Below are 22,370 nucleotides of genomic sequence, written 5' to 3' on the forward strand. Positions count from 1 at the left end.
GACCGTGACTTACGATACGATGGTTTCTTTCTCGGCTTGTCGTTTGCATGAAGCGCTCTCTGTATATTAACTAAATAGCCCATCTATTCTAGTGCCTTTGAAAATTTTATTGAAGCAATTTCGTATCAACTGGTTTGATAAGATCCAACACAATTGCAATATCCCTTTCCAAGTTTGGGCCTCTTCAGATTGGGCCTCGAACTATTGGTGATCAGCCTATTTATCCCTACCGACGTCATGCACCCCGCATTCTTGTTTCTACTTTCTCCCGCAATGCATTTTTTCAAAGTCAATATCCTAGACGATTGCCGATTTCATGGTCTAGGTGATTGATTTGATTGATATACTAAAATATAGACAAACTTGAGTCTATTCAACCTTGATTTGCTGTGATGCAAGATATTCTTCCCAAATCTTTCCAATATCGTTCTTGTAAATGAAGTCTTTATCACCATAAAGAAAACTGTCAATCTTTGCTTGTAAGAAGGTATCGAAGTCGTTACTATCTGCTTTGAATTTTTGCATTTTGAGACCGACCTCGTCCAGATGTTCGTACCTTTACAAGTTAGCTCAGATCAAAGACTATTTGAGGAAACACAAGAACACGTCCACATTGACGACTCACATCCTGGCATAATATGGAGATCTGATCAGGTTGAATATCTCAAGGGCCTCTTCAACAGGATGAGAAGCAAGCTGAGTATGTTCCAGGGCTCGAGCGAGGATCCATCCGTCCTCCATGGCAAATGTCGCACCAGATCCAAATGCTCCTTTAGATTATCAGTCCACGGCTATCCAGTGATGAGCGGAGAAGATTTTCATACCAGAAAGTGGATGACTAGCATCACCTATCAGGGCGATCTTATCCCAGCCCGTAATCTTGCTCAATCGAGGCCCAGCGAACGTAGCGAATTCCCCCCACTCGCCTTCTTGGACCGCATCAACTGCATCTCGTACTCGCTGATCGAAGGTCTAGCAGATTTATCAGCATAACCCTTGCCAATGAGTTGATTCCATCGCACCAAAACACGAGATGCCACTTTCTCCTTCGTAGCCGGAATACCCCAAACGACAGTTTTCCCAGGAATCTCAGGCTCCTTATAAAATCGCACGGTAATCTCAAAGAACGGATCATCGCTTTCATTTTCATCATCTACGTCCGAGAAGTACACGTGGCCAGCTTCACCCCACCACCAAGCTGTTGTGGACGTGATATCCGGTAGGTGAGCCAGACGTGATCGGGGCACAATGGTGCGGAATGCAGTATTTCCTGTAAATTGAAGCTGATGATCGGGAAACAGGACCCGTCGCACGATCTGGTGAGTGGATTCATTAGCTGCGAAGGATGGCACTTAGAGGAGTAGCACGACGAACGGAGTGTATCCCATCTGCACCCACGACAAGATCTGCATGAGCGTCTGTCTTATCGTCAAAAACCAAACGCACGCCTGCACCGGGTAAGTTCTCGAGGGAGACAAGCTTCTTATTAAATTGGATCAGACCGTCTGGCACCTTATCCAGAAGGGCAGATTGGAGTCGTGTTCTGCGGGCACGAATCGCACCACGAGTATCTGCGTCGGAATTTTCGGGATGCTGGGTTATACTCAAGATCTTGCCTGTATAGGCATTTCTGATACATTGTTAACAGCATTCAAAATAGGCGAACGATGTCATTCGTCATTAGTTGTATCGCTTACCTTTGGTGTGTATTTGACTTCGATCCTCCCTTGACTCCATCACTTGCTCCGAGCAAGTCCAGAACTTTCCAAGCATTTGTGCTCAAGCTAATTCCTGCACCTGCCTCCCGTGGCTCCGGGTTCTTTTCGTAAAGCGTTACCTGAAGGAATGGCAGTTTGGATAAGGCAATGGCGGTTCCTAACCCACCCGGTCCTCCCCCAACAATAGCAACGGTAAGCAATGTACGCCCAACCATTTTAGTCTTGTAGTCAACTACTATTTATTTTGAGATTGAATTTTCGGGCTTTGAGTATGTTTATATCAGTCATCATATGAGCAGATTGCTGATTATCAATAAGCACGATGTGCGGAGTTCTGGATGACCAAATAGCACGCCATAATAAGTCTGAATGTGTCATATGCTACTAGTATACCAATGCCATTGATATACTATCTCTTGGTTACAAATCAGAATCATTCAAAGGTAAAAGCTGATTAGTCCAATGTATTCTTTGTTAAAATTTGATTCGGTTGTCTATCGGTTGCTCGATTTGTGTAGCGTATTATCTGGCCGGAGTACCTTGCTATAAACTTGTAGGTTTACAAAACAGTATCAAGCTTGCCCAGGCTTTTCCCAAGGTACGAAACTGTACTTTCGACACCAAAGAACTCTCGCAAGCCATCCTGCAGAGATGCCGCGATAGTCCGAGCCATTTCAGTAGGTTCAGTTCCCATTGCACCCTCGTTGAAAACTTCACTCATGAACATGATCTCAGTACTATCATTAGCCACAAGGGCCTGCTTGCTCTGCCTCCACGCCATATGCCTAGTCAGAACCGTATTTCCCTGCGCATATAAGATCTCTGCCTTATCGACCTTTACAAGCTGCGCGTCTGTATCTGCATCAAGCGGCACAAAACAATCTTCCTCAACGTGCGCAAGGCGAAGCTCTAGTGGCACATTGGCATTGCTCAGCTCGATAAGCTCCACTCGCGTCCTTTCAACGACACGAGGATTCTTCTAGATCTAGATCTCCAAGATCCCATTACGTACAAACACAAATTTCATGACAACAAGTGAGATTTTTGAGTGGCCGCTAAACTGTACTAAATCTAAGACAACGCCAATTAGCGTAGATCCTTTGCACGACTCGGCGCAGGCCCACTTCTGGGATGATGCTATCCTCGGCCCGATGCCGAGGAGAAAGATGCCTGACAATTAAACTGGGTGTTCCAAGGTTTTTATTAATTATTCTGCTTATTGCCACTTTAAAGGGGAATGCGGCATGGAATTCAATTGCTTCTGATTGTACACTTGAGCGAGATAGTGGGGCTAAGCACGTTTCGTCATCACCCGGAGAATTTATTCCGACGACCGAATAGTGAGCCACTAGCAGTGTTAATTTCGAGCTTGTAGCACCTAAAAGATCTTATTTTTGGTTTTCGGCTGTCGGCTTCGATCGAGAAATCCCGAAATACTTGAAGTCCATCTTCTACAGCCACAATGGCCGACGCTAGTATCACTTCTGTGAGGCCGAAACCGAAAGGAAATTTTTCATGTCAGAGATGCCGACGGCGAAAACAAAAGGTATTCCCTAGCTGGCCTTTTCTGAGGTTATCAATTAAAATACCAAGCTCACTATGTTGTAGTGCAATAGAGAACGTCCTTGTGACAACTGTGCTCAGGCACAGACAGGTGATGATATTCCCTTGAAAGGCCTCGGACATTTACTGATGACAGCCAAAATGGTCTAGTTTGCATGCCATCAGAGCGGCTACAAAAGCGGTCCCTTGCCAACACCCAGTAAGGCTGTCTTTCATTTTGACTGTTGTATCCATGCATTAACTTGATATTCAGATACACGCGAACATTGGAGAATCGTATCTTTGAGCTAGAGGCAAATGCGCATGAACAAGTCTTGAATTCACTCCCTCATAGATCTGAATCAATCCAAAGCTCTACAACAGCTCCAGGAAGACAAGATGAGACCAGCTCTCCTATAGTACGGTCTACTCAGCCTTCCGAGTCACGATTTGTTCCTCCAGCGGAAATGGATATTCAAACCCCGATGACTATCCAAGCATCATCGCCCATCTTCCCGAACACACCTGGCATCGCCAATCAAGGCTCTAGGACCATTTTCAGATCGATTTTTGATGGATTACAGCCAATTGAGCAGGACGCGAATTCCAAAGATCTACGATTCTCAGATCAAAAGGAACAAGCTTTGATCCAGACCTACCTTGAGCGAGTCAACCCTCGTTATCCATTCATCCTTGAAGAACAATTTCTAGAATGGTATTCATCCTGGAAGAATTTACGGAATAATGGCGGTGATATACCTGCTGGCGAGCAATGGAAGTCATTTTTTATCCAGATGGCCTTTGCAGTGAGCCTTCTCATAGCACCTCAGGTGTTCCCTGAGGAGAGACGCCTATCCAATGTAAGCGACTCTCAACTCCCCATGTCCACCATTCACTAAAGTCCCAGAACTTATACTCGATCGCCCTTGCGTCCCTGAGTTCTGTCTTCGAGAGACCAGATCCGGTTCTACATGTTCAGGCATATTTGATGTGCACAATACATGCACTTCATTCCCCCTCTTCTCAAACTGTTTTGACTATGATTTCAACTACAATGCGATGCTGTGTTGTTTCTCAGCTACATCGATCTATGTATGAACCTTCAATCCGAGATAGCTCAACGCTCCTGGAAGTTCAAATTCGCCGTCGAGTGTTCTGGTCCGCCTATTCCATTGATCGATTACTTAGCTGGATCTACCACGTTCCGTGCAGTGTCATAGACGAGAATATCCAAATCGAGGTAAGTTCAGCTTAGCCCTCGTTTCCTTCTTGGTTTTCTTTTCTATAACAAATGCAGCTCTTTGCGAACATGAATGACGGTGAAATTCAAAGATGGGAGCCACAATCACGCTCACAAGCAGAGGTTGAATCCCTTCCCCGCCAAACTCAAGTATCTTCTGCCCTCCATCTGATTCGTGTGCGACGAATTCAGTCACACATCCTTGCTGTCATGATGCGTGCCGATTACGACGCAAATTTTGCGCCGCATTATGGCTGGAGGCTTCATATGCTGAAGGAGTTAGACCAATGGAGAAATCAATTACAACCTCACAGTGATCCCGAATCCAGAGGTTATACTAGCCAAGGATGGGTTGGGATGGCTTACAATTATACAATCTTACTCTTACACAGGCCAACCAAACAAAATGCCCGCGAATTAGTTGGGGGAAAGTGCCTACAGGCCTGCGCAGATATTCTGTCTGTTTTCCGACAGTATCAAAAGGACCGCCAGACAGCCCAGCTTTGGCCAGGGGTGAGTGATAACCCCATTGTGATGTACATTTCCACTAACGCACGTCGGTGGTATGAAGCTTCTCAGTCAATTCGGTATCGGAATTACCCTCCTCTATTGCTTTTGGGCAACGCCTCCGTCCAGCCGGACCGACATATACCGTTCCTCAAAATCACTAGCAGCAATCCATACATGTTCTGTCATCTTGGCTGTGTTTGCAGAGCAGTGGAGACAGGCCGAGCCATTACGCGATTTATTTGATACTCTCTCCGAGGCAATTCCATACCATCCCCTCATCTCTGCCGATCATACCGAGACTCGGATATCTCCCGATGCCGCGAATTCAATCAGGTCGATGATGCCTCGCATCGTATCACTTGTTGTGAACGTGGATATCTGTAGAATGATCACGGAGATGGTGAATGAAGATTATCCGTGGCATGATCAAAGATACAGCGAGGAATTCCCTCCGTGGTCTTCGGAGGTTCATTCTTCCCAGACCTGTTTTCTTTGTCAAGACAAAACAACGAGCAAAAGTATGTTTGTACCGGAGGCTTTCGGCCTTTACGAGCCTAGCGTCAGCAACCATGATGAGCTCTTCGCGTTTCCTGGCTTGTTTGGGTCTGTTGAGTTTTAGGTTTGGGGGCGATTGAGCCTTCAGACCATTTAGCTCCTGATGCGAGGTTTGCTTTCGTTGACAGACACACCAGCATCATCAGACAAACTGCCTTGAGTTATCTTCGTTGAAATCTTTGAAACGGCATTTCTCCGCTCTTTCCTTCGTCTCACTTAGGAAAAAAAGTAAGACAAGCCCATCTTGTTCGAATTTGCCCTGCAATTCCATGATGTAGTTGCAACTGCCGGACCGCAGTGGGGAATGTGGGGTCGGAGTTTCAGCGCCGAATGCACTCCGCATCGGAGGTTGAAACCCCGATGACTCCAACTCCTCTCATCAAATCTTTCTTGACCACTTTTTTTCCCTCTACATAATTGAAGGTCAAAAAGAAACATCCACTCTATCAACACTTGACTTCAAGTAGAATGCCACAAAAATTGACTGTCGCCGTAGCCCAGGCGCGCACTCGTTCGGACTTGCCATCCACTCTAGCTGCATTGAAGCGCATCACAGCCCACGGCTCTTCTCGCGGGGTTCAACTCATTCTATTTCCCGAGGCATATCTGGGCGGGTACCCACGCACTTGCGACTTTGGTGCCGCGGTGGGCGCTCGTGGTGCTCATGGTCGTGAACAATTCCTGAAGTACTTCCAGTCGGCGGTAGATCTAGGCGATACTCCGGCTGGGGCCGGTGATGACTGGGTAGACCGCAAACTCCCCACAGCTCCGGGGAGGAGCTCTCGTGGAGATGGGACAAGAGAGTACCTGGAGCAGGTGGCTCAAGAGACTGGTGTTTTCATTGCTACGGGATTGATCGAAAAGGCTGCTGGTACGTTGTACTGTTCTATGGTCTTTGTGGACCCCTCACGCGGTGTTATTGGGAAGAGAAGGAAGGTCATGCCAGTGAGTTTCTCAGGGAATTGATGTTATACATGGACAAGGTGACTAACGTGTTCTGGATTCCCGTGGAAAAGACCGGTTCTGAGCGTCTTGTTTGGGGACAAGGCTCGGCAGCAAGCTTGAAAGCTGTCACTACCGAGATCAACGGTGTTAAGCTCACCATCGGTGGAGCTATCTGCTGGGAAAATTTCATGCCTCTTCTTCGACAGAGTCTGTATTCGCAGAATGTGAACCTTTATCTGGCACCTACGGCTGATGCTCGCGATACCTGGCTTCCACTGATGCGGACTATTGGTGGTGAGGGACGGACCTTTGTTCTCTCTTCGAACCAATGCGTGCGCTACAATGAACTTCCATCTTGGATCACTGATCATGCGCCCGCACAAGAAGACGGTAAGTATATGGATTCTAGTCTTGATCCTTGTTTATGGTACATATACCATAGCGCGGTGCATCTGCTAACGAGTAATAGGAAGCCGTTATGTCTGCCGAGGTGGATCATCTATTGTCGGTCCCCTGGGAGAGGTACTGGCTGGTCCAATTTGGGAAGTTTGCGTTGATGATACCATTGATTCCGAGGACGCTGCCAACTCCCAGGATCACGATGGATTGGCCATCTCGGAGATCGACCTTGAAGATTGTGAACGGGGTAGACTTGATATGGATGTCGCAGGTAGCTATTCTCGGAATGATGCATTCAAGCTCACAGTGGAGGGACTTGACTTGAACCCTCCGCCGTTTTAAACAAGGTTTAACGTGAGCGCAAGACAATGTATGATCCATAGAAGATTTATGTCTATGGCAAAGCGAGAACATGTACGAAAGCAATCCGTGGCATTGTGGTCACCTAAGGGCATGAATGAACTATTCAATGTATTCCATATTAATTAATTAACATGACTGCTGAGATCTATTTTACAGTGACAAGATGTCCCTCACTTTCAAACCAACAACATCCTAGTCCAAAGACATCAGCGCCGGTCTGCAAGTGAGACAAAGCCATTCCGTAGAATGACCCTGCGATTCGCTATGCGCCATTCGTTTACCATACCAACCATCAGGTCCGTCAAGCGGGATTGGTACGGAGATAATTTGGCGGGAAATCTAAAAAGGAGAAGTTATGTTAGTGCGCAAGAGTTTTGGATTCCATGAGGCGTCTAGCGTCGCAACATAAGCATCATGAACCAAATTGCAGACGCCGAGACAGCCCCTGGAACACTGTGTCGGCAGTTGGAGCTCGGAGATCTTCCAGCGCAACAGGAACCCGTGGAGTCCTTCGCACCCGATCTTTCTATGCTTCCAAGTCAGCTCATGGAAACTGAACTTGATTTTGTTTATCATTGATCATTCAAATCGACCATTTGACATAGCCATTGCAGAAGACGGATGGCTGGGAGAGGAAGAAACCAGCATTGGCTTTTGTAGCCGAAAAAAGTGTGTGGTCAGGTGACCATAGCTGCGTCTCCGTTCCTGTGATGTAATTGGCTACAGCTCGACGCGGGCTCTATCATATCGCGAACAAAGAATGCGTGCCGGCCTTCAATTCTTTTCTAAATAAGCCTCAAACTCGACCTAGCACCGATATCGTCACACCTACCACGGCTTCATCGACTATACCCAGTGAATTTAATGTTCAGTCTCGTGCTGACGCAAGAACTGGCTGCAAATTGTGTGGTCCGCCCTTTGTCCGCCCAAAGCCGAGTCCTTTGTCCCCGAATTGTGTCCTCTAATCGCCGATTCAACATGGAAATCAAGCTCTGAGAAAGGCTTTTGCTATACCAGACATGAATGAGGATCAAGGTGCATCTGAATCGCTAGGAAGCCGTGTCAACGCATTTGTACCCTCCCCCAATCTGCACCCCGCATACGAGGATGCTACGCACGCGGCGCATATACAACATCTTCAACGCCGCCAGCAGCAGCAGCAGCAGCAGCAACAACAACAAGCGCCGATGGAGGCATGGAGAGATTCACAGACAGAGCAGTACCGGCAACAGCAACAGCAGGAGCTGCTGCGACAATATCAACACGGTCATCCACAAGTACAGGCTGGCCCGGCTTTCGAAGTAAATACACGGGGATATGATGGGGCCCAAATGGTGGCTCGATATAATTACTGCCAACCGGTAACAACTGGGGAGCCTGAGAACCATTTCGTGAGACTATCAAGCAGAGAGGCTCCAGGCCCGCAGTATGTGAGGCCATCAGATACCGGATCATCCTCTCCGTATTACCAACCCAATACTTCCCGTCGGGCTAACGTGCCCTTTCCTGCCTATTTCCGACCACCAGCGGGTGCCATGCAGGCTTCAAGGCCGGTGGCGAGCCATCAGAGAACCCCCCAGAGTATTTCGGCGTCTCAGTCTCCAAGACTTACCGATTACATGGCGCAAGATTCTCCAACATCAATGTCCCATAATGCAGGTCACGGACGTAGCTCGGTGACTTCAATCCCAAATGGGCTTCCAACCCTACACCATCAGTACGGAGGTCATCAGAGCCAGGCCCGCCCTTCTGCAAGACCTGTAAATCGATCCCTATCAGCTTCTACTTCTATCAAACCAAAGACAGATACGAGAATTTCCGCAACGAGGAGCTCACTTGGTCCCCAGTCCACGAACCCAAATGGTGCGCCAAAACCAATCTATCCGCACCCGTCTCAGAAACCCCCCGTCACGATCCCTGCTTCGGCTTCAGCAGCCTCAGGTCTAGCGGCACACATTCCTCAGACAGTTCCGTCATCTGATTCTCAAGGTCAACAACCTCCAAATAAGATGCGGAGACTCGACGATGGCTCCAAGCACGCGACGAGTGCCAATTTCAAAGAGCATATGCCACGTACGAAGCTGGCATCAAAGAACAAACTTAAGCGCCTTGATTTCGTTCAGCCATTGGGTATTAGTGACATGTTTCTGAAAGACAGCTATGATGTGACTACAATCGCTCGGGACGTGCTGATTGCTGCTGGCAAACACCCATCTGAAGAGGTGCTCAATTATCACCTCCATCCCCTCATGAAGATAATTCCAGCCATGGATTATTCATCGGACCTGACCTCCCTACGATGGGATCGTATTGATCCGATCATCTATGCACGTGACAAACGGCCCCGCAACCCCCCGACGCGCCCACCTGCGCAACCAATTAACGCGATCGGCGCGGTGGCTCTTTCATCATTTCACGACAGCTCCCTTCCACCTCAACCTTCTTTGTTGCCTTCCAATCCTCATCTCGCGAAATCCGACCCTTCCATCCCATTTCCACTGCCGAGCTCTTCCACGCCCATTCCTACGCCCGAGCGAGCGCCATCAATACTCCAGGCGGCAACAGAGACGCCAACGACCAAACCGAGCTCAACTCCACGGTCAAAGATTCCCGCCGCGTCTCCACCCCCACGAACCAAGGAAGCTCTCCAGCCGCAAGTGGTCATCGATTCGTCTCCCCAGAAAATGCCTCCCACTAGGAAGAGAGTTGGCCGCCCCAGGAAGGACGCGAAACGCGACAATGCTGCCGTGACTGTCTCAAGCCCCAGTCAACCGCCCACTCAGTACCCAGTATTCAAATGCCGGTGGGAAAGTTGTCAAACGGAGCTTCACACACTGGTCTTGCTTCAGAAACACGTCCTGAAGGCCCATATCCCTCACAACATCACTTGTGGCTGGATGGAGTGCGACAATTCAACTCCTATGGCAGCGTCGGCGATGTGGGAGCATATGAGAGATACGCATATTGAAGATTATGCGTGGACCCTGGGCGATGGTCCTGCGGTGCCCTCACCTGGTGAGCATCTTGACATGCACGCATCTGATAGTCCAATGCTGGACCCACATATCTAATCTCTGATGCGAGTTGTATTCTAACAAAAGTGGCTCTTATCAGGCGAAGATGATCAAATTGGATCGCCTGCAATTCCTCAATTCAACCTCTTTGATCGCCAGGCACGTGTGTCAACGGTGCTTCTCCCCTTGGATCCTCAGGTGGTCAAAACATACAGCAAATCCCATCGCATCAACACCCCCGAGCAGAGGGCAGAGTTGTTCAAAAATGCAGGATACCGCTGGAAGGAGGAGGTTGGTCCCGATGTTGACATCAGCGACCGCAGGCTTTCCACCCCTTCACGTCTGGTGACTAGCCATCTCACCGAAATTGCAATGACGTTGCCCGAGTCTCCATAACTGACCCCATGAGTTTTTTTTTTTTTTTTTTTTTTTACCAAGCGCATGTTTTCTTATGATACCCCCTTGGAAGCTTTTTACTATTTTTCCTTTCATCTCATCAAGAGATTTGAAATGAATAGGGGATTGGGGCCCTGACTTTGAATTCAGCCGCATGTCTCTAAAACACTATTGATTGGGAGCCGTGAAATTGAATAGAAAAGGTCACTACTCTGGTTGAGGAATTTCAATGCCAATTGGTATCTTGCTGTTTAGAATAGAACGATAAAACAAAACTAATCGGCCTCGCGTTGGTCGTTGGGTATTGTACATGCATTGCTTTCTCCTCTCCTATGGCCGGTCTCGGCAACCGTCGAAACCGGATTCCTGACCGATCGATTCCTCTGATATGCGGTCTTATTTCTTATATCGCTTATTTCGCTTTGGTCGTCGATCGGGGGGCATTGTCTGAGGGCACGCTGGATTCCTCGTTCTTGACTGGCTTGGTGTCGGTAGTCTCCTCGTCATCCCGAGCATTGACATCAAGGAAGTGGTAGAGCACGATCATCATCATGGCGCATGAGCCCAAGAAGATGGCAAGGCGGTAGAGGTCATTGTCGGAGATCATGATGATTTGGAGGATGGGTGGGATAGTAGGAGTTAACCGGTTGAGCAGTTGAGCAACGTGTGGGAGGTAATTAGTTGGGGAGTGGACACGTCAATTGAGGATGTTGTGTTAGGCGAGACGCCACTGCGTAACCCAACAAGGACAAGGATGTAGAATGAGAGTTGGTGAGGGATCAGTGATCAGAGGAATCCATAACGTGTCATGAAGCAAGTTAGCGTCGATCGGGACCGGGTCTTACTAACTCGTCGCGGTTAGATGTACGATGACTAATATTTCTACAACGTTCCTAACGGTCATACACAGTTGTGTTTCTCTTTGATTTTTTTCCCCTCAAATCCCCCGGTTTTTCCTCCTATTAATTTCATGCGTCGACTGCTCTGCTCATCATGGCTGAACCGCAGGATTTGCAGGTTCCCAACGTCTCGCAGACTCCAATCACCCCCGCGACAGCAAAACCGTCCCCCTCTTTATTAGCTTGCTTGCTTTGCCGCCACAAGCATCTTAAATGTGATGGCCAAACTCCCGTCTGTGGCCGCTGTCTTTCAAGTGGCTCAGAATGCCAATACACAAAATCCCGCCGGGGCTATCAGGGCTCCAAAAAACGCCGCGCTCTTGATTCTCCTGATACTCCTCTTGTGGAATCCGCCGATATAGTCCATCCACTTGTCGACTGGCATAGTCAGGAGACCTTCCAATATGCTCCCACCGTTCCAATCTCATCATCTGGGTCTGTAAGCCCTGGTATGAACGACATGTCTGTCACAATGGCTCCACCTGTCGCGCGGTCTTTCACTGGGCCGCTGACTCCCGAGTCGGCCTCGTCGGTCGCTACTGATGGGTACCTCCTCGATATCTACTATACCTATTTTCATTCGGCCCATCCAATCCTCCCGCCTCTTCGGTTTCATTTCCGTTCTCCTTTCCCGCCGTTTTTGGAACATGTGATGAAATTCATTGGATCCCACTTCACCCCCGCAGCCTCCAGTGATACATACCGCCCCAATGTAGTGACTGGGGTGCGCGAGCAAGACTCGTCGGTCGAAAAGGTCCAGGCACTTCTCCTGTTGGCGATTGTGTTGCACTCACGTAATGAACGAAGTGAAGCTGGCGTGTGTCTGGCTACTGCTGTGGACGTGGCATTTGAGCTTGGCATGCACCAAGCAACGTTCGCCGAGCTTGCTAGTCATGGAGACCCAGTTCGTGCGGAGTGTTTGCGCCGGACCTGGTGGGAACTCTTTGTGATTGAAGGTCTGCTCACAGCTCTGGGAGTACAGCAGGTGTACCGCACCAGCCAGGTGCCGCTTGTAGTGCCGCTGCCGTGTGAGGAGCGCATTTACCAGGACGGTCTTACCCCACCTACACCTGCAACCATCGAGCAATTTGACAATCGTTTCTTTGACGACGATGAGCGGGACTTTTCTTCCTACTCATATCGAATCGAGGCCGTGCGGGTTCTTGGTCGAGTAGTAGCGACGCAGGAGATGACGGAAGGACAGCAGAGCAATGTTGAAGCTATTGACGCAAGAATTGCCAGCTGGTTCCACCATCTGCCTGAGTCGAAGTCAGAGTTGATTCGGCCAGATGGGTCCATTGATGAGATCATGTTCCAGGCAACCATGATCATTAACGGTGCCACCATCTACCTAAACTTCCCGCGGTCGGATCTCTTATCGTCTCCTGCCGTTGCATCGGAGGTGATCTGCGGTCATCATGGTCCGATCAGTGTTCCTGCTTTCTCTCATCATGCGCATGCCATGAAGGCCGTCAATGCAGCCAGGGAACTTTCTTCGCTTGCGGCTATTCGTCTGCCAGTCGAGCGTCACACGCCATTCTTTATCTGCGCTCTCACACTCAGTTCCATTGTCCAGCTGGCCGCTTGCTCCGTCAAGGCGGGTAACATGCCCGACCCCAGCCGTGATCGCATTGGTCTCACCATTGGCGTTTTCAAGTCTCTGGCGAGAACCTGGGCCATCTCGCAATCCATCATGCGTCAGATCAAGGCCGTGTCTCGCGACGTATTGGAGCTCGGCGTACGACCAACCATGGATCAAATGGATCTCACCTCGATGCTTGATACTGGACTTTTCTGGCCACAAGACGGCCCCAGCTGAAGCGACGACATGCAATAAACTAAAAACATGTTACTAACATGAGGGCCGGGTATTCTGAACATACACACCCTCTGTGAAGCCGGAGCGAATAGCATAAATTAGGCGAGGACCGAGAGCATTCTCACGAATGAGGACTATCCGCCCTTGGGTGGCTTTCTTTATACTACCCATCTAGTCGCTTTGGGTCGATGCGTTGTACATAGCGCCCAAACCCCGCTATCTGCAAGCCTCGCGGTTCGGGATTTGATCCATTGGGGGCGGGAATCAGCTTACAGCTGGCCAATGGACCAATTTCGGTGTGGCCACCTATCATCATCCTTGGAGGTCAGATTGTCGACAGGGGTCAGATGGTGGGGCCTAGAGAGAATTGAATGATTCGAAATCTGTATTGATGGCAATGAATGGGGGCTCGCAGCGAGATTTAACGAAGCGTGATTTAAGTTTTGGGACTTTGACGGGTCCATTGTTGATGCTCCACTCCATACAGCCACTGTCTATATCCTACATTAGCATATACCTGCAGCAAATTTCATTGGACCGTTCGTGCATCCGTTGATTACTCATAGCGTACATATCACATAATTATAAGCGCTCTGGATTTCCAGATTACGCTTTAAGTATCAATGTCGCTCTGGTGTGAACTCTTTATGTTGTTTTGGTATAAATTAACTTGGCAGGCCCAATGAGTGGATCACGAACAGGGACCCTTGGGAACCTTGGAACAGCCCAATTTATGGATCAAATGCATGTTTTAGCGCCACACCCGACGGAAAACCGAGTCAATCAAATACCATGTGCACCTCATGAAATTCTTTTTCCTTCAATATCTCCCCAGTTCGACGCCGCTGTGTTCCTCACTCTCGTCATCAGCTTTGATCGTGTCCTCGCTCAAGGTCTATATGATGACTCGAAGTGATAAAGAGGGTTATTTATGGCCCTGGTGGGAAACCATGGCTCTATCTTCGGTCTTGGAAAAGCCTGTTCCGGAAACAGTTGTTTAATACTCTCCCAGACCCCGCCAAGCATTAGATGCAGGCACGGCCACCAGACTCATATTCCCAGGGATACTCGGAGTAAAAGCTCACGGAGCCAACTTGTATCAATCATCATTAGTTAGAGGAGTTGGTGGGGAGTTTCAGAGATTCAGGATTTCAAGTGATGTGAGCTTTCGTGCATAATTGCTTATTTTTTGGCAATCGCTCTTTGGGTTGTGCTTTCTGTCAATCTAGAAAAGTCCTTGAGACTTCGTTGAGGATGCTCCTTCTCCGCAATTACACCAAGGGAGACATCATCTTGATGGGATTGATGTGATCCAGACACTTCAAGATCGGTACCATGACCAACCCTGAGCTTAGTCAAGTCCACATACATCACGTTTAGCAGTTGATACGAAGCAAGATTGGAAGTCAACCAATCACCTTGAGGGATTGGGAGTTAGGGTTCCCGTTCAGATTCGAATATTACCTTATTGGGACCGGTAGTGCTTTGAGAAGAACTATGAGCAGAAAAACAGACATACTTGTGTCAATTGAAGATGCCAAGCCCAAGTCAGCTAATGCAGATCTACAGGAGGCAACCAGTCGGAATGGAGGTCGATCATCTCGGCGATCTCGCCGAAACCCTCACTTCACCCGAGCTATACCCAATGGACGAGAATATCATTGAGAACCTCCTGGCATCAATTGATCACCGATCCTGGGGTGTTCGGAGGTACGTGTACACGAATCGTCATCACATACCAAATCAAACCATATTATACATGTTTTAAAGGCCCGCATACTTTGCATACGCAGCACATCGGAGACACTCCGTATTCCTGATAACAGCCTGAACTAGGTGGATCAGGATTTGCGTCAACTGCCGATCACTGGGTACCTAGACACAAAAGCCCTTCAAACAGCTGCTCTTCTAATAACAACATCCATTCGGTTCCATATACTCTCACCACTATGGACGTAAAAGATGGTCCAGGGTCAAGAAAAAGTACCCACCTCTCCGTCAACCCAATATCTCCATCAGACGGAGTATCCACGCCCACCAACAGTACCCCGCCAAACGAAACCTCCAATTGCTCAGATCCAACCTTCAAACTCATAACATGGAGCCCCTCCGACCCCGAAAATCCTCAAAACTGGCCTAGACGCACAAAGATCCTCCGCTCCTCGGCACCCCTCGCCGTGATCTTCTCCATAGCATTCGCCAGCTCAATCTTCGGCGCCTCAGCAACCGTCACGGCAAAAGAATATGGCGTCTCCCAAGAACTCATGAGCCTAGGCGTAGCCCTCTTCATAGCCGGTTTCGCTCTAGGCCCACTAGTCTGGGCCCCACTAGCCGAAGTAATCGGCAGCGCACCGATCCTAGGACTAGCATTAACGGGCTGTGCAATATTCCAGATTCCACTTGCACTCGCAAAAAACGTTGCTACGATCTTGGTCTCCCGCTTCCTGGCCGGATTGTTCGGCGCAGGTGGACTGGCCGTTGGTTCGGGCGTACTGGCCGATATCTTCGGACCCATAACACGGGGTATTGCTGTCGGGACATCGGCTAGTATCATGAATTTAGGCTCGATTATAGGGCCTATAGCCGGTGCGTACCTAGTCGCAAATGAGAACGCGGGGTGGAGGTGGACGGCGTGGGTTACGCTTATACTATGCTGTGCGGCTGGGGTCCTGTGTATATTCCTGCTGCGGGAGTCGTCGCATAACCGGATTTTGATGCGAAGGGCTGCTCGATTGAGGAAAGAGACTGGTGATGAGAGGCTGCGTGCGCCTACCGAGATGGATTCGCTTGATACGCGGGTTTTGGTGAGGAAGTACTGTTCGAAACCTGTGCGAATGTTTGTTCAAGAGCCGATATTGATTGTCATGACGGTATATTTGACGCTTGTTTATGGGTCGCTGTATTTATCTTATCAGCTTTTCCCGAAGGCGTTCGAGAAAAGGGGCTGGAGGACGCCTGTGGCTTATTTGCCGTTCTTGTCTGTTGGGCTTGGGCTTATGAGTGCGTTGGGGATCTTTTCGGTTTTCACGATGACTTGGTATAAGAAGCGGTGGGTTGCTGCGCAGCGAGCTGAGATACATGGTTCGGAGAAAGGAGCTAAGGGCCAGGCTCGCATTGCTCCTGAAGATCGGCTTCCGCCCATGATCTTGGGTGCTGTGTTGCTGCCTCCGTCTTTACTTTGGTTTGGGTGGTCTGGAGATACACATTGGGCATCGCAGGTCATTTCGTGCTTTTTCATTGGCCTGTCGTTGCAGATTATCTTTATTTCGGGTATCGTGTACATTGTCGATGTATACGTCCTCAACACGGTATCAGCCATCTCGATCCATGTCATGATTCGCAGCTTGGTTTCCGCCACGTTTCCGCTGTTTGAAGGGCCGATGTACGACTCTTTGCACATAAATTACTCTGCCACTTTGCTTGCCGCTTTGTCAGCGTTGATCATGGTATCGCCTATCTTGTTGAGAATCTATGGGTCTCGCATTCGGACCTGGAGCCGATTTTCAAGTTAGCTCGGTTATATAAAAAATGATTTACATGGCACAGGAATCAATATCAAAGAGTTGAATCATAATGTCTATTCTTTTCTTTTTCTCCCATTGTACCAGCCAGGGGTATCTCGAAATGCCTTCGCAAGATATGAAAAAATAGGGCTAATGTGGAAATCCCCTTTCAAAAGGGAAAGTAAAAGGACGCCAAGGAATGAAGCTAGTGGGATATCAAACAATTGTATAGTAAACATAACGAAAACTCCATGCCCAATGCGTCATATCGGCATCCTCCCAAATCTAATGAAGTTGAACAAACGAAAAGCAAATGGAGAAAGACAAGAGAAGCTGACAGTCAAGTCTCAATGGCTACCGAACTCACGCATCTCGCGGAGAGCTACGGCGCGGCGAGAAAGGACATCTTCTCGTCGTACCATGTTGCGTAGTGCCTCACTGGCATGGATCAGTCCATCGATGCTGATGGCATGATTGGTCATTTGGTGATTGATGTAGGTGTATAGGGCAGCAGGTGTCGAGCAAGTGGTGAGTAGTTGTGGCTCATTGAGCTTAAGCAGGGCCAGGGCCACCTGGAACAAGAACGTACTACCACCTCCGCTGCCGGAGGCAAGGTCTTCAGGTGTCGGGGTAGCTTTGTCGCTTCCATCCTTGACACCGTTAGGCGTGATGGAGCTCGTCACATTGAGACAGAGAACCACATCCCAGACACGGTACAGAGCTTCTGCGGAGAGACAGTCGGTGAAGACAGACAAGAACCATTGGAAAGTTAGTGCTTCTAATTCGATGCCCAGGTTCTCTAGGTGCGCCGAAAGCTTCGGCAATAGCTCCGAGATGTACTGCCGTAGCACGACTTGATCGGCGCGAGACGCTAATAGACCGTGGTCATAGTAATGCTGAGGGAGAATGATCTCAATCATCGATACCAATATCCAGAATGCATCTTCAGCGGTAGGCATGATGAGCAAAAGGGACGCGGCGATAAGGTTCATACCCTGGCAGTATCCGACCTCCGCATTGCGGCGTGAGTATGCCAAGAGCACCTCCTTGAGTTTCGCAACGCCAGGCCCTTTGCGGAAGAAGACATTGTCGGTCAGAGTACGCCGAATATCCATGTCAATTTGCGCCACGACGGTAGAGTCTGGCTCGGTCCCTCCAACCCCGCGGACAAGATCATCGTAGTATCCTGGAATGCGCATAGCGGAGGCCCCGCTGCACTCGGACCACACCTTGGCCCTCAGAGCAACGGGAATACCGCCAAGAACAAGCGTGCGGAATTCGCGCCACTTAGCACGGCCTACTTTGCCCTTGTTTCCCAGTCCTGCAATTCCAACCACTTCGCCATCAGTGAGAGTTGCCTCTGGTGTGTCTACTGTAGTGACGGCTCGGTCAGAAGACGCTGCAGCTGCAGCTTCGCCTTCCTTTCGGCGCTCGGCACGGACTTTGCGGAGAAATTCATTCCACCGCACAGTACGATCTCGTTGTAATGCATCGTGGAGATCAGTGAGTTGCTCCAATAGTAATTTGACAGGCTCTATTTCGGCGGTACCGGCCCTGCTTATGGAGACAGGGTCATTGGAACCGGTTCCAGCAAATTCGGGACGATCGGCAGTGACGGCCGAGGTAGTTGCGGAAGGCTGGGGACTGGGGTTGACCGACAAGCCTTTATCCGTCGAGACGGAAGAACTGTGCGGGCGACTTTCTGCTGCGTCCGTCAGAGATACAATCGGGGCTGTTGAAGGCGTATGAGAAAGCAGTTCTGTCGGGCGAGATGGAATTTTCAAGTAGTCCTGCCAGCGACGCAGTCCAACTGATCCGCCTTCAGGGTCATCAGGCGAGAAAGTAGGAGAGGTTGGAGTTTTGATCGATTCGGGTTTTCGAGTGCCGAGATCATCATCCTCATCTGATGAATCACTACGAAGGTTTCCGAGTGTCTCCGCAATACTCAAGGTAGGCTTGGTGGGCTTTGCCGTGGTAGCCTCTCTTTGACGTCGCTTTCGGCGCTGGTCATAAATAAACCCAAATCTGTCGGTAAGAAACTCGCCAGACTGGGATTTATTATAGATAGGTGCCAGAGTAGGAGGGCGCGATTCCATGGGTAGAATAGCATCCATTTCGACGGGGCCAAGATTAGTCGAGCTCCCTGCGCCATCGGATGTTGCACCCTGTGACACACTTCCCGCCGCGACGCTTCTTCGATTTGAAGGGTTCATCTTGGTAGTGGAGTTCGCCCCGTTAGATCTTAATGATGGAACATTGGTATTGCTGTTGATCCGCTTCAGCGCAGCAACTGCAGTCATCCCTCCCTTGGAGTTTCCAGAGGGAACGTTCTGATCGACTGCAGGCTTGCTCCGAATGCTCTCAGTGTCGCTGTTGTCTTTTGCTTGCGAATTCCCGGCAAACAACTTAACAGTCCATGATCCAAGCGACCGTGAAGACTTGCGCGAATGAATGCTTGCATCGTCACCATTGGTTGCAGCGAGTCGCTTCCCGGTCGCTTCGCTCACTGGAAGCCCACTGGGAGGCTGGAACAATTGATCATCAAGCCCTTTGCGTCGATTTGAAGGGTTACTTGGTACTCGAAATCCTTCGGAATTTTCCTCCTCCACCTCTTTCATGTCGCTTATGATGCTGCTCGCCCGGCTCGTCTTGCGGCTCGGGTTGGTTGAACCAAACAAGTACTCTTGCCAGCCGCGAAGAGATCCTTGTCGTTTTCGGTTAGGGCCCAGATCAGTCGAACGAGCATCACCGTCAGACCGTTGCGCCCGAATGGTGGCGAGATGTTCAGGTAATACATGTGTATCCCCGTCGGCCTGAGAGCCCACCGCATCTGTCATGGCTTGAGACATGAGTCCATTCAGCCCCGACGAGTGTTGAGAGCCTTGATCACCACTGTGACTACTCTCTCCATCCGAGGTGCGATCGTCCAAAGTATTTTCCGATTGGTACAGGCGGCGTTCAATATCCTGGTTAGACACGGAGACTTCGCGGAGCATGCGTTTCAATTCTCGCTCTCTGACATCGGCACGTTGTCTCAAAGCGGAAATTTCGGCGTCCCGTTGAGCCAGATCGCGAGCATACTGCCTTACTAGTTTCACGGCCCCGGTACTTGCGATCAATCTCTCTATGGGTGCGTCGTCCGCCAGATGAAGAGCTCCAGGGATATCGTGGGTGGGAACCGAATCGTCAAACAGCGCTGCCCGGCCTGTATGAGACACACCGGTTGTCAACTTTGCTAAAGTGGCTTTGCGCCCACGACCGGTCTCTTTTGGCCTGTCTGCATCCTCGCTCCCCATCAGCGTATTCGCCAAGCCTCGTGTCAAAGTGGGGGTGTGATCTGGCGGGGAAAGCGAAGGGAAGGACGTGAGGTCGGTCGTGTTGTTTGAGGAAGTCGAATGTCGCTTGTGCGCCTGAGGGCGCAATTTTCTAGCCCTTTGGCTCCTGGTCGACCCAGAGGAAGCTAGGGACGAGGAACGTCGTGGGAGAGGATCGGGCTCCGCCATGACTCAACGACTGATGGATGGCATAGAAATCGGAATGGACGGTTGCGGACTTCATGAATGCTTATGAGTGTTCCAAAAAATAAAAACTGTGTAGCAGTAAATTGGCCCGTGAGCGCAGCCCCTGGTCTCGAACTCCTTCAAACGTCCTTATCTTTTTTTTTGTGGCCTTTGTTGCGCGCCCTTGGCGATCATGCGTGATCTGTGTGGATCGAAGGAATGCAGGGTGATCCCCAAACTTTTAAAGACCAGTTAAAAAACAGTTTCGTAAATAACAACCTGGAAAATGGTGTCGGCAAAAACAAGTAAAACAAAGCCCCCGAAAAAAGCACTGAAAGCAGGGCCTTTCTGCGCCCAAAACACGAAACAAGCACATGACGTGTGTTTATCACGTGACCTGTGAGCTATCATCAGGTCACGTGGTGTCAGTTGACCTGGGCCTCGGCTTCTCCGCATTAACCGAGTGGGGAACGCGCCGAGCTCTTTGACCTCGGAGTCCTTGCTATTTATTGTCCTTGCATTGATTGCTTTTTCATTTATTTGATCTTTGTACTTGAGCTCGACCCATCAGTCTCTTTAGTATATTCAACCATGTCAGCCGCAGCACGACAGCGCCTTCAAGCCTTAAGCAAACAGCTCGTGGAGGGCATTCCTGACGAGGGTACTTTTGAAGGGGTTCCCCGGATTCGCCATGTTGCTTCAGACTCAGCTGGTCCGTAAGTGAATTAACCTGTTTCCATCCTGGATCGTAATGATGCAATTGGCTATTAAGTTCTTCAACGTCGAATATCTGACTAATGTGCAAATAGTCGAACAAAAGACAAGGTGGTAATCGTGACTGGTAAGCTCACTATACTACCTTGCCCGTTATGATGCTTCAACTAAAAGCTTGGCAGGTGCCAACTCTCCAAATGGCATTGGTCGGGCTAGTGCACACCAATTCGCCAATAATGGTGCCAAAGCAGTTTATATTTGCGACTACAGCGACACGCACCTCGCAATCCACAAGCGGGAAATGGAATCTCTCTACCCCGGAGTAGATGTACATGTACGACAATTCGATGCAGCTGACGAGAAAGCCGTGGTAGCCGTCATTGACGAAGCGATCACCAAATATGGTCGCTTAGATGTATTTTTCGCCAACGCCGGGATAGTGGGACAACCGAAAATGTTCACCGACCTTGATGGCGATGGCTTCATGAAAACCATGAAAACCAATGCTCTTGGGTAAGACATATATCACTGAAGCCCTCTTGAATTCATCCAGCTGATTTCATGCAGTGTTTTCTTAGCAGCCAAGCACGCCGCCCCAGCAATGAAGGTTACCTCGGAATCCAAGCCGTACCCCAGTGGCTCAATTATCTGCACTGCCTCAGTTGCCGGGCTGCGATCTAATGCTGGTTCAACCGATTACTCTGCTTCAAAGGCTGCAGTCATCTCTATCGCACAGACATGCTCGTACCAGCTTGCTGGTACTGGTATCCGGATTAATGCGATTTGTCCCGGTTTGATCGAGACCGGTATGACGCAATCGGTCTTTGATCATGCACGAAAACGTGGCACAGAGCGCAAAATTGGACAATTGAACCCCATGCAGCGTGGTGCGGTTGCTGACGAGGTTGCACGTGTGGCACTGTTCCTTGGTAGTGACGAGAGTAGCTACGTGAATGGACAGGCATGGGCTGTGTGTGGTGGTTTGAGTGCTGGACACCCTGTTGTCCCTGGAAAGCTGGCTTAAACATCATGAGTTATTATCTTGCATGCATGCAATAAGGTTGAATTGGTAAACCTATTGGCAGCTCAAATTAGTATAAGCACAATAACACGCAAGGGCTATGAGCTTTAAGCCCTAAGTCTTTGATTTTACTATCCTTCACCTTGGGACTTTTGATAATATTGTCTCGAAAAATTCCGAAACACATATCGTACATTAGTGTAATGTGTTGTTAATCTATTGATCCTACCGT

General features: G+C 49.3%; 12 protein-coding genes across 12 annotated transcripts; 8 read left to right on the top strand and 4 right to left on the bottom strand.

Moving 5' to 3' along the window:
* Positions 1 to 369: 369 nt before the first annotated feature.
* N7484_000986 (uncharacterized protein) lies at positions 370 to 1,933 on the bottom strand (the record flags this gene model as incomplete). Its single annotated transcript, XM_057111406.1, has 6 exons — positions 370 to 556; positions 626 to 770; positions 825 to 972; positions 1,023 to 1,316; positions 1,375 to 1,630; positions 1,698 to 1,933. 6 exons carry the CDS (start codon positions 1,931 to 1,933, stop codon positions 370 to 372), a joined length of 1,266 nt encoding a protein of 421 aa, XP_056976143.1.
* A 344-nt stretch (positions 1,934 to 2,277) lies between these two features.
* Positions 2,278 to 2,745, bottom strand: N7484_000987 (uncharacterized protein; the record flags this gene model as incomplete). The annotated part of the gene is made up of 2 exons (XM_057111407.1): positions 2,278 to 2,661; positions 2,731 to 2,745. 2 exons carry the CDS (start codon positions 2,743 to 2,745, stop codon positions 2,278 to 2,280), a joined length of 399 nt encoding a protein of 132 aa, XP_056976144.1.
* Positions 2,746 to 3,436: 691 nt separating this feature from the next.
* On the top strand, positions 3,437 to 5,629 carry N7484_000988 (fungal specific transcription factor domain-containing protein; the record flags this gene model as incomplete). The annotated part of the gene is made up of 5 exons (XM_057111408.1): positions 3,437 to 3,480; positions 3,535 to 4,120; positions 4,168 to 4,500; positions 4,558 to 5,013; positions 5,072 to 5,629. The coding sequence occupies 5 exons, from the start codon at positions 3,437 to 3,439 to the stop codon at positions 5,627 to 5,629; spliced, it is 1,977 nt and encodes a 658-aa protein (XP_056976145.1).
* A 404-nt stretch (positions 5,630 to 6,033) lies between these two features.
* Positions 6,034 to 7,251, top strand: N7484_000989 (nitrilase; the record flags this gene model as incomplete). Its single annotated transcript, XM_057111409.1, has 3 exons — positions 6,034 to 6,510; positions 6,582 to 6,900; positions 6,980 to 7,251. The coding sequence occupies 3 exons, from the start codon at positions 6,034 to 6,036 to the stop codon at positions 7,249 to 7,251; spliced, it is 1,068 nt and encodes a 355-aa protein (XP_056976146.1).
* A 1,040-nt stretch (positions 7,252 to 8,291) lies between these two features.
* On the top strand, positions 8,292 to 8,926 carry N7484_000990 (uncharacterized protein; the record flags this gene model as incomplete). Its single annotated transcript, XM_057111410.1, has 2 exons — positions 8,292 to 8,698; positions 8,800 to 8,926. 2 exons carry the CDS (start codon positions 8,292 to 8,294, stop codon positions 8,924 to 8,926), a joined length of 534 nt encoding a protein of 177 aa, XP_056976147.1.
* A 355-nt stretch (positions 8,927 to 9,281) lies between these two features.
* Positions 9,282 to 10,682, top strand: N7484_000991 (putative C2H2 finger domain protein; the record flags this gene model as incomplete). Its single annotated transcript, XM_057111411.1, has 2 exons — positions 9,282 to 10,287; positions 10,387 to 10,682. 2 exons carry the CDS (start codon positions 9,282 to 9,284, stop codon positions 10,680 to 10,682), a joined length of 1,302 nt encoding a protein of 433 aa, XP_056976148.1.
* Positions 10,683 to 11,094: 412 nt separating this feature from the next.
* N7484_000992 (dolichyl-diphosphooligosaccharide--protein glycosyltransferase subunit 4) lies at positions 11,095 to 11,289 on the bottom strand (the record flags this gene model as incomplete). The annotated part of the gene is made up of 1 exon (XM_057111412.1): positions 11,095 to 11,289. The coding sequence occupies one exon, from the start codon at positions 11,287 to 11,289 to the stop codon at positions 11,095 to 11,097; it is 195 nt and encodes a 64-aa protein (XP_056976149.1).
* Positions 11,290 to 11,675: 386 nt separating this feature from the next.
* N7484_000993 (Zn(II)2Cys6 transcription factor) lies at positions 11,676 to 13,400 on the top strand (the record flags this gene model as incomplete). The annotated part of the gene is made up of 1 exon (XM_057111413.1): positions 11,676 to 13,400. One exon carries the CDS (start codon positions 11,676 to 11,678, stop codon positions 13,398 to 13,400), a length of 1,725 nt encoding a protein of 574 aa, XP_056976150.1.
* Positions 13,401 to 14,985: 1,585 nt separating this feature from the next.
* On the top strand, positions 14,986 to 15,231 carry N7484_000994 (uncharacterized protein; the record flags this gene model as incomplete). Its single annotated transcript, XM_057111414.1, has 2 exons — positions 14,986 to 15,110; positions 15,171 to 15,231. 2 exons carry the CDS (start codon positions 14,986 to 14,988, stop codon positions 15,229 to 15,231), a joined length of 186 nt encoding a protein of 61 aa, XP_056976151.1.
* Positions 15,232 to 15,349: 118 nt separating this feature from the next.
* Positions 15,350 to 16,912, top strand: N7484_000995 (uncharacterized protein; the record flags this gene model as incomplete). The annotated part of the gene is made up of 1 exon (XM_057111415.1): positions 15,350 to 16,912. The coding sequence occupies one exon, from the start codon at positions 15,350 to 15,352 to the stop codon at positions 16,910 to 16,912; it is 1,563 nt and encodes a 520-aa protein (XP_056976152.1).
* A 338-nt stretch (positions 16,913 to 17,250) lies between these two features.
* Positions 17,251 to 20,406, bottom strand: N7484_000996 (TBC domain-containing protein; the record flags this gene model as incomplete). Its single annotated transcript, XM_057111416.1, has 1 exon — positions 17,251 to 20,406. The coding sequence occupies one exon, from the start codon at positions 20,404 to 20,406 to the stop codon at positions 17,251 to 17,253; it is 3,156 nt and encodes a 1,051-aa protein (XP_056976153.1).
* A 588-nt stretch (positions 20,407 to 20,994) lies between these two features.
* Positions 20,995 to 22,141, top strand: N7484_000997 (SDR family NAD(P)-dependent oxidoreductase; the record flags this gene model as incomplete). The annotated part of the gene is made up of 4 exons (XM_057111417.1): positions 20,995 to 21,119; positions 21,213 to 21,244; positions 21,300 to 21,630; positions 21,685 to 22,141. The coding sequence occupies 4 exons, from the start codon at positions 20,995 to 20,997 to the stop codon at positions 22,139 to 22,141; spliced, it is 945 nt and encodes a 314-aa protein (XP_056976154.1).
* Positions 22,142 to 22,370: the final 229 nt, after the last annotated feature.

The sequence above is a fragment of the Penicillium longicatenatum genome (assembly GCF_028827895.1).
Source record: "Penicillium longicatenatum strain IBT 33135 chromosome Unknown contig_1_segment0_segment0, whole genome shotgun sequence".
NCBI lineage: Eukaryota > Fungi > Ascomycota > Eurotiomycetes > Eurotiales > Aspergillaceae > Penicillium > Penicillium longicatenatum.